We start from the raw sequence: 9951 nt of genomic DNA on the forward strand, positions 1-9951 counted from the left end.
CCCAGTGACACTCTGGGGTGTTGTACCATCACTTCAGATAAGTCTGGCTAAACAGAGGTTTCATTTTTAGAGCAGCCTGAAAAAAAGTTAAAATATAGATTGTTTACATAATGTTTTATACAGCCTTACAATAGTTGCATCTTCATTTCACTACAATGAGACACTTAACGTTCACTCTTAGTCCAAGCATCCATCTTGCTTGAACGCACTTTATCCGTGTCATCAGCCAGTGTTTGACTCAAGCGGTTTAAGCAGCAGGGGCAAAAAAAAGGGCACCACCTGCATGCGGTGGGGCACAAGCGTGCAGAAAGCATTCCCAACATGTACGGCAGCCTACATCGCACTGCATCACGTTTTCTCCATTATAAGGGAAACCTAGAGGGCACATTGTCATGATTTATCTACCATAGAGGCAAAGTCCAGTCATTTTAAGCCAAAAAGGGGGTCAACCTTGAACAAATTGCAACAGAAGCCAACTCAACTGATTTTGTATCCTCAATATGTCCTGAGTAAGGAAAAAGAAAGCCCCAAAGAATCCCATTAGGGGAGAGTTTAGAAAAAGACCCAAATATAGCATATTCATACGCGTATTCATTGTTTCTTACGTGAATTGGGTAAAATGTTAACCTTTAGATATCACCATGAAAATTATTGAGTTGATTACTTCCATCACGACAAACAAAAAAATGTATTACAAGTTTTTTGAAATTGTTAACATGGGCAAATGGTGCTTAATCTACTTACGCATGTGCTAATTTGCATAAATACCACAACAGATCTAAACATTGGGTATAGCCAGGTGAAAAAGTCTTGTTGACTTATAACAGTAAAAGACTTAATGTTAAGGTCTGAATGGAACCCATTTAGGCTATCCATGAGCATTAATATATAGAGGCAGGAAGAAGTACTTTAAACCAGCCTTTATTAATTATTATTGCAGAGATGGGGAACAGGACCTACCTTTTGTCTTCTGCATTCATCTTACCCTTGTCTCCTGTTCTTTTGAAACTTTCCCCTAATGGGATTCTTCGAGGCTTTTTTTCCTTACTTAGGATATATTGAGGCTACAAAATCAGTTGAGTTTGCTTCTGTTGCAATTTGTTCTACCTTTTTTCATAAAATGACTGGACTAGCAAGCAAGAAGGCACTTTTCACATTCAAAAGTATATGAAAGATTTCACAAGTTACTGGGCTACAAACAAGGCACTTTGCTCTTGTCCTGTCAGCTGGTCAACAATCTCCCAGGTGAAGCCTGAGCACCCCCTGACTGTGCAGCCGCAACAAGAGGTCAAACTCAGCCGGCATGGCGTGGAATTTCGTTTTAGTTTGTCTGTCATCGTAGTAGTGGTTAGTCAGGGCATAGAGTCCATCTGGGTGGTTATTGAAGGGCCAGAACCCGTACAGATGCACGTTGGCACAGTGTTCCAGCACCAGGCTGGTCATGATTATGCCGGTGCTGAGCCGCACTGCTCGTAGGCCTTGGGAGCGCCAGAAGAGGGCCAGACTCTGGAGGTACTCAGGGTTAAAGAAGATGGGCCTGGTGGGGCTTTCAAAGTCTTCAATGCTGTAGACGGCCCGGAGACACACAGGGGTGTTGAAGCCATAGGAGAAGGCGGGAAGGAGCAGCAAGGAGTTGCCGTAGCTACGCAGACTCTCCACGAACTGGCGACGGCGCCCCATTAGAGCCCCATACCTGAAGATGAAAAATATTTAATACACGATGTTAAGAAACTAGACAAAAGTAATGTTTTAAGGTGCAGTGATTCATCATCTTGCTCACTTATCTATGAAGATGCTTGGGTTTGCTGTCACAAGGTCTGTCTTGATGCCCACATGTTTCTCATAGCTTTTTCCCAAAGGAGGTAGGTTGCACCTGAAAAAGCACCAAAGATAACAGAGATTGTTTTATGGAATTTTAACAAAGATGAGTTAAAATTAGTTACGTGTTAACAGCTGTTTTAATTCGACACTGGATACCTTTCTTACCTGATAACAAATTGAGCTGAATCGATCATCTTTCCACAGCCGCTGTCTGTCAGGATCCCTCCGTTCCCAACAACGGCACACGTGTCCCATGTTTTATTTGGGAATGGATGCTCCTGGAATCAACACCAACAAGAATGGCATAACAAAACGATTTAAGAACGTCATATACCGAATATAATGTAGGTGAGCGCGGGCACAAAGTAACGCTGGGTTAAATGTAACAGGTTTTTTAGATGGTTGCATATGAATATGGTTATGAAAAAAAAACTCATGTTGAAAAAAAAAAAAAAAAAAACTTAGGAAAATGTCATAGTATAGAATGTGTGCTCACGTGAAGCCGTATATTGATGTAGCCTGGGGCATGACAGTGACAGCTAGAGAAATGACTACAGTACAGGAGTTAGTTGCACTATATTTTAATCTAGGTCTTCATTATAAGGCCATTTCTGCTTTGCTTAAGTCGTCATGACATGAATGACACCAAAATGATTTATTATTTTTATTCAGGAATTCAACTGTCTGTCATGTAAACCTGTAAATACAAATAAAAAATCTTTAAAATCATTAACTCAAGTGTCATTATGAAACTCATAAAACAAACACAAAGTCTTGGTCTGTACAGTTGTGCTGTTATAGTTATATGTAATTTTCTGCTAGCATGCAGCCTGATGTCTCTTCTATTGTCCAAATAAAATGCCTAGAGAAAATCTTTTTGAAAAATGTCAGTATATTAAAAAATGTCATAGTATAATGTTATAGTATGTCATGAAAAGTTATTAAAAAGTCATAGTTTAGTAGGTCAATAAAAGTCATAAAAAAAGTGTTTAGTAAGTGGAAAAAATAAATCAAAAAGTCATATATAGTATATCGGAAAAAGTCATAGTATAGTGTGTCGTAAAATAGTCATAGTATGGCATCTCGAAAAAAGTCTGTATAGTATGTCGAAATAAGTCATAAAAATGTCAGTATACTACGTCAAAAAAAGTTATGAAAAAGTCATAGTATAGTATGTCAAAGAAAGGAAACGGGACACCCCATTAGCTCAATGGGTAGGTGTGTACCATTAAGGCTCAATTCTAATCACAGCTGCTAGGGTTTGATTCCAGCCCTGTACACCCTGTCTTTCCTCTACTAACCAAATGAAATGCCTAAAGAAAATCTTTTTGAAATATAGTAGGTTAAAAAAATGTCATAGTACTATGTCAAAAATGTTATAGTATTTCATAAAGTTATTAGAAAGTCAGAGTATAGTAAGTCAAAAACAAATCATAAAAAGTCATAGTATAGTATGTTGAAAAAGTCATTAAAATGTCAAAGTATAGTATGTAATGTATAGTACAGGATGTCATAAAAAGTTATTAAAAGTCATAGTTTAGGATGTCAAAAAAAAAATGTATGTTGGAAAAAAATAGTGAAAAGTCAGTGTAGTAGGTTTAAAAAACGTCATAGTATAGTATGTCAGAAAAAGTCATAGTATAGTATGTTCTCCAGGTAGGGAATGAGTCTTTACCCCAAGTGAAGGAGTTCAAGTACCTTGGGGTTTTGTTCGCGAGTGAGGGGACAATGGAGCGGGAGATTGGTCGGAGAATCGGCGCAGCGGGTGCGGTATTACATTCCATCTATCGCACCGTTGTGACGAAAAGAGAGCTGAGCCAGAAGGCAAAGCTCTCGATCTACCGGTCAGTTTTCGTTCCTACCCTCACCTATGGTCATGAAGGCTGGGTCATGACCGAAAGAACGAGATCCAGGGCCGAAATGGGCCGAAATGGGTTTCCTCAGGAGGGTGGCTGGCGTCTCCCTTAGAGATAGGGTGAGAAGCTCAGTCATCCGTGAGGAGCTCGGAGTAGAGCCACTGCTCCTTTGCGTCGAAAGGAGCCAGTTGAGGTGGTTCGGGCATCTGGTGAGGATGCCCCCTGGGCGCCTCCCTAGGGAGGTGTTCCAGGCACGTCCAGCTGGGAGGAGGCCTCGGGGAAGACCCAGGACTAGGTGGAGGGATTATATCTCCAACCTGGCCTGGGAACGCCTCGGGATCCCCCAGTCGGAGCTGGTTAATGTTGCTCGGGAAAGGGAAGTTTGGGGTCCCCTGCTGGAGCTGCTCCCCCCGCGACCCGACACCGGATAAGCGGACGAAGATGGATGGATGGATGGATGGATAGTATGTTGAAATAAGTCATAAAAATGTCATAGTATACCATGTCAAAAAAAGTTATGAAAATGTCATAGTATAGTGTGTCAAAAAAGTCATAGTGTAGTATGTCGAAAAAAAGTCATAGTATAGTATGTCAGAAAAAGTCGGCCTGACCACCGACAGGACACGAGGGGCAGGAGTAGGTCGGACCAACAAAGGCAAAGTCTCTGGGGGGCAGGACAAGGGCAAAGTCTCTGGGGCGGTCTCAGGGGCGCGGAGACCGGCAAGGTCACTGGGGAGGTCACTGGGGAGGTCTCAGGGGCGGTCTCGGGGGCACTGGAGACTGGCAAGGTCACTGGGGCGGTCTCACGGGCAGTCTCAGAGGCACCGGAAACCGGCAAAGTCTCAGGGGGAATGGTCATAGCCAGTTCAGGGAGGCTGGACGCCAGATTGGATTCAGGGAGGCTGCTAGCCAGCCGGGGATCTGCTAGCCAGCCGGGGATCTGGGGAGCGGCTAGCCAGCCGAGGATCTAGGGGGGGCTGCCAAACAACCGGAACTCTGGGGGGGACACTAGAGACACTAGAGACACTAGAAAGCTTGGGGACACTAGGCAGCTCAGGGACACTGGAGAACCTGGGGACACTGGGCAGCTCGGAGACACTAGGATCCATCTTGTAAAGGGAACAGAAAAAAGAACTTATCCGCTCATCATCAGGCTCCAGTGGGTGCAGGAGAGGCTTGAATCCTGCTGGGTCCATCTTGGTTAGATCATTCTGTGATGGTTTCCAGGGATTAAAGGACCCAAATGCAGGGACAGGTAGGCAGGCAGGAGAAGGGTTGAGCTTGAGGATTTATTGATTGAACAAAAAACGACAGCACAGAGGCTGGAAAAACTTACAAAACAACGCAGGGAAGAATCAAAAGCAAAGGCACCAGGCTTAGACACGCTGACAAGGCACGTACAGACAGGGAGGAAACACAAACGGACACAAAACGATCTGACAACAGACGAAGGAAACACAGGGGCTAAATAAACTAGGTAACGAGGAAACACAAGACAGGTGACACCAGGGCTGGGGAACAGGTGGAGCACATCAGACAATAACACAGGCAGGAAAACACAGGAAGTAAAACTAGACATGACAAGACAGAAAACAGACTATCAAAATAAAACAGGAAACGGAACATAATACAAAACAGGGAACAGAACTATACACAACAAAATATACACAGACAACAGGATACAATAAACACAACAGAGGCCCGTTCCAGAAAGCAGGTTTAGTGAAAACTCTGAGTTGGTTAACCCTGAGATGAGGGAAACTCTGGGTTATCTGTTTCAGAAAGAGAGGTAACTTCACCTCAGAGTTACTATGGTAACTGAGCCTTTTAAACCTAACCAGAGGCCTGTACTACGAAGCAGGATTTGGCGTTAACGAGCTATAAGGCTCAACCCAGGATTTTCTGTACTATGAAGGTGGATCAGTTGTTATCGGGTTCAATCGCCGTGGTAACTCATGCTGAACACCTAACCTGGTCGGGAGCAGGTTAAATTGGAGATTAGAGATCAACCGGTGTAAAAGCACCGCCTACTGACCAATCATTAGATTGATAACAGCGTTCTTAGAAGATCAGGCGGAGCTCAGTGCGCAGAGAGAGAAAGAGAGAGAGAGAGAGAGAGAGAGAGAGAGAGAGAGGGGTGGGCTCATAAAAGTTAAAACATTTAGAGACCAACAACCCCGTTAACATGGGTATTTTTATGAAATATAGCCTATATATTTTAAGGGGAGGGAATTACATATCGGCTTCTTGAGTGTGTCACCAATGCACACATGGGTTTGAATTATTTTTTTATATTTTTTATTTGCTCTCACGATCGCTTCCCACTGCCAAGGTTGCAACTGAAATAATAGGCTAAAGCAATGACAGTTTATGGAAAGCTCAAGTGTAAATATGCATGGTCAGATCTTGGTCCTGACTGATGGGGAAGTGATATTGGAGTTGTGATTTAAACATCTACAGCGTCGGCTATTTTTTTTTTGCCAGCTTTCCTTCCTGTTTTAGGAAGCAGCGACTGTATTGCGTTTTCCCTGGAAAACCGAGTCTGTGTTCTTCATATTTATGTAGAACTATAATTTTCTCTTCTTATATATAACATGCGGCTCTGGTAGATGTTTGCGATTGGTCGTGGTGCGCAAACACCGCCTCTTTTATGTGAACGCGCGCGTCTCTAGACTGGACAAACCTGAGTTGATTGAACTAGTTGATAACCACCTTCGTGACACCGGTTATCCGAGACCGCAGTTGTTAGGGTTAGTGAAGCCGGATTACTGAAAGAAATCCAGGCCATGTTGATCTTGCTTCGTAGTACAGGCCTCTGGTCGGGAGCAGGTTTTCTTCAAGAAACTGAGAAAAAAAACTCTCTGAGAGGGAGGAGAAACTCATTTCCTCATTCATTCATTCAGTCTGTATCAAGCGCATTTTAATGCACTTTGTTATCTGCATGAATTAAAAAAAAAGTATGGGTTTATGTTAGGCAGACTATAAAACGTATCTTTTGTCAAACATGTCATGTCCTTATGTCGACGATCCCGTTGATGAAAAAGCTGTATTAATTCACAGAGAGTTTACGTCGGTAGGCTATTGAGTCCCGAATATAGATGTATTTTCATTTCCACATAACCGATATGAGAGGTATTTTTTATCACAGTCCATTAGATATGTAGATACCTTATCCGTCCTCATATCACTAACATCAACCATCGTGGACAGGCTTTAACATCCCAGCAGATTCTTTGTGTCGCATTACGTTTTTTGCAAACGGCAGTTTTCTTTATAACAGTGTAGCGGATCGTACAGTAATAGTAAAGCCACTGCATGCAGAGCCATCAGAAAAGTGTGACTAGCTCTGAAACGTTTTTTAAACGTTTTTGTAGTGTTCCCTGGACACAAACCAGTGAGAGCCATTAAAAAGAAATAAATGATTATACATTATAGTTCTGTTAATGATATGGTGCTCAGAATGGGATTAGTAGCCTGTAGTTTACTTTTTCGCCCGCAGGATTGCACCTAAATGAAATTATAGGTGTAATACAATTCTAGTTTTCACCAGTAATATTATAAGTTAACTGTGATTAAATATGAAATTAATACACTGTTAATGCGTACGCATTGACTCGAGCACCAATTTTCTCCCACACCAATTCTCTCTCTTTTGCAGCAGCAGCCGCTGTCTTGCTTTTTCAATGAAATGAACGTTCAAACTCGCTGTTTGTGCGCATGAGTATTTCCGCCGACCCGTTTGTTTGTGGTTGTTACCATGGTGAATCGTAGAATCATGGCTCCATTCATACTGCCTTTTTATAGTGGTTGTGCACGCGCGTAACCCTGAGTGAACATACTCCGAGTTGATTGAACCAACTCAAATCAGCTGTTCTGGAACAGGAGTTGGAGTTTCTCATCTCAGGGTAAATCAACTCAGACATCAGGGTTAGACTCAGAGTTTGTTAAACCTCCTACCTGGAACGGACCCCAGAGCCAATGGAGCCATGATTCTACGATTGCAGTCTATGTCCACAGCAGGGTGTGCACCAAGGACGGGAGAGAGACCAATTCCATCTTTTTTTTTTATTCCTCCAACTCTCAACTAGCGTTTTCTCTGGCTATACTCCTCACGCGGCTCTTTTGCTACACTCTGGGGTAGGCTACGCCAGGAGTCCTGCCTCCCCACACAGGGACCATGCGGCTGACAAGTGACTGACACGAGGGTTCGCTCCTCGTTACGCTAAGGAACCGTCAGGGGTCACCGATGCACCCGAGTGGTCATCCAGTCTCTTTGGTAGAGAGAGAGAGAAACGAGGAAAACACACTCTTAATCGGAAAAGTATTGTTTTTGTGAGGATGGCGGAAGGTGCGTGTCTTATAGGTGTTGCACTGTGCACATCCTCCAAGATTGCGCCAATGACTTTCAATGTAAAGGAAAAATGTCCTTTAACATTTTGATATTTTAATGTTTTTTGTAGCTAAATGTATACACAAGTTAAAGAAGACCAAAAAATGTACGGAAGAAGAAAGTTGAATTGTGTGCTGCTCAATCAGCATTCACACAATAAAGAATTGAATAACAATACTGTGAATGCTGCTGAATCAGCATTCACACTAATAAAGAATCGGATGACACAATGAATGCAAAACAACATACTTTTGCAAAGGTGCTGAAAATCTCTGGGGTGACCTGGAGGGTCCTCTTCTTTTCTCCGTCATACACAAGCTTTGATCCCACTGGAGTGTTGGTCTGGGTTATGATGGCCTTGTCAAAACCATGGCACTTGCTGCTCAGCAGAGATCTGGGGGTCCAAAAGGACTTTGTTAAATAACATACAAGATGGTCAGGAGTGTTGGTAAACAGAAGGCTTCATAATTTGCCAAAATCATACATAAAGCTACATTGTGTAAGAATTTCTCCAATCTACCGGTGAAATTGTATATGCCAACCAACTGAATATTACTTTCTAGCCCCTCCCATTCCGAGCGCGTTTTAACTCCTACGGTGGCCATATTATTCCAAGAAGTACGACTTTGTCCATGAGTGTTCCTTCCAGCATAATAATAGTTTTACGTTTTCGTTATTTTGGTACCATTTCATTGCTAACATCAGCTGTCAGGTTCCCAAACGAATGGAAGCTAATGTTAGTAAAGTATCAGTGCAATCATTATTCTGTATATTGAACGAGATTAATAGTGTAAGGCAATATTTACAGCGTAGGCTACATATTTTTCTCCGTGAGCCGAGTCAGAGATCAGTTGATGCGACAGAGGTGCGAGGTACAGCTAAAGTGCTTGGTCTTGTTGCTTTGCCTGTCGTGTTGTCGTTTTAATTCTTTCCTTGGCGACTCTGTTACATGTCCTTGAGAATAGGCGTGATCCTCCATCTTCAACAGGATTTCAAATCTGCCGGCAGTCGCTAATAATCTCCCCCTTGCATTTGTCACAATGCCACTGAGTGTAAAAGCGTGAAAGGTGGAGGTATTCCCTCTTTGGCTAATGTATTTTAAAGATGGAAACGCCACATGGCTGCCGCCATTCGAGAAACTCGCTCGTATGTATTCTGAATGATTCTGAATGGCAGATTCTACGCTTACAAGAATACTTTGATTAGTTGGTGGAATTACACATGAATGATACACATATTTGTGAAAGAACAAAGGAGTTTTTGCTAAGAATCAACTCAAAACATTACACAATGGAGCTTTAAGAGTTAAATAAATAGGCAGTTTGTTTAGGTTATGAATAAATGTTTTTTAAGGATTTTAATTCCATAAAAAGACCCAAGTGTGTGAAAGCAGTCTTGGATCCTTCAGGTGAACTCCCTCTGTTTTACCATAACTCACATGACCTCAAGATGTGTTATATTTCGACCATGTGGTTAACAAAAGATACATGGTATAGGCTACTGTCATTATTTGGAGGGGATTAGGTAGGCCTACTCCACATCGGACTCATACTGTAACTTTTGAGTCAAATTTAGTCTTTTTTTTTCTTTTTTCGGAGGGGGGGCGCTCGAGAGCAGTGACATATGTAACACGCTTTTTCCTTGAGCTCTGCATGAAGATGACAATTTCAGCCTCTGAAACAACCCAACAGCTGACTAAGGTGTATCCCTAACATCTTATGTCATAGTTGCTGCAGTCTCTTTTTCCTTTTTTTCCCTCTCCCTTTTATTATTTTCTTGAACGCCTGCGCCCATGTCCAGCAAACAAAGGCCTAAGCCTGCAGCTAAAACATCGGACTCTACTGTGGCGGGGCCACCCACGGACATGGTGGCCGTTGCTACCAT

At 42.5% G+C, this 9951-nt stretch overlaps 1 protein-coding gene across 1 annotated transcript in view; it reads right to left on the reverse strand.

Moving 5' to 3' along the window:
* The window catches only part of LOC120575253 (alpha-2,8-sialyltransferase 8F-like), a 31861-nt gene continuing 21910 nt past the window's right edge, over window positions 1-9951 (reverse strand). Inside the window, exons 4-7 of the mRNA XM_039825965.1 lie at window positions 8317-8461; window positions 1987-2099; window positions 1781-1873; window positions 1-1693 (exon numbers count right to left, since the gene is read on the reverse strand). Coding sequence (XP_039681899.1) covers window positions 1231-1693; window positions 1781-1873; window positions 1987-2099; window positions 8317-8461 — 814 coding nt within the window. The 3' untranslated portion in view covers window positions 1-1230. The remainder of the gene's footprint in view (window positions 1694-1780; window positions 1874-1986; window positions 2100-8316; window positions 8462-9951) is intronic.

This window comes from Perca fluviatilis, chromosome 15 (genome assembly GCF_010015445.1).
Source record: "Perca fluviatilis chromosome 15, GENO_Pfluv_1.0, whole genome shotgun sequence".
In the NCBI taxonomy this organism is placed as follows: Eukaryota; Metazoa; Chordata; class Actinopteri; order Perciformes; family Percidae; genus Perca; species Perca fluviatilis.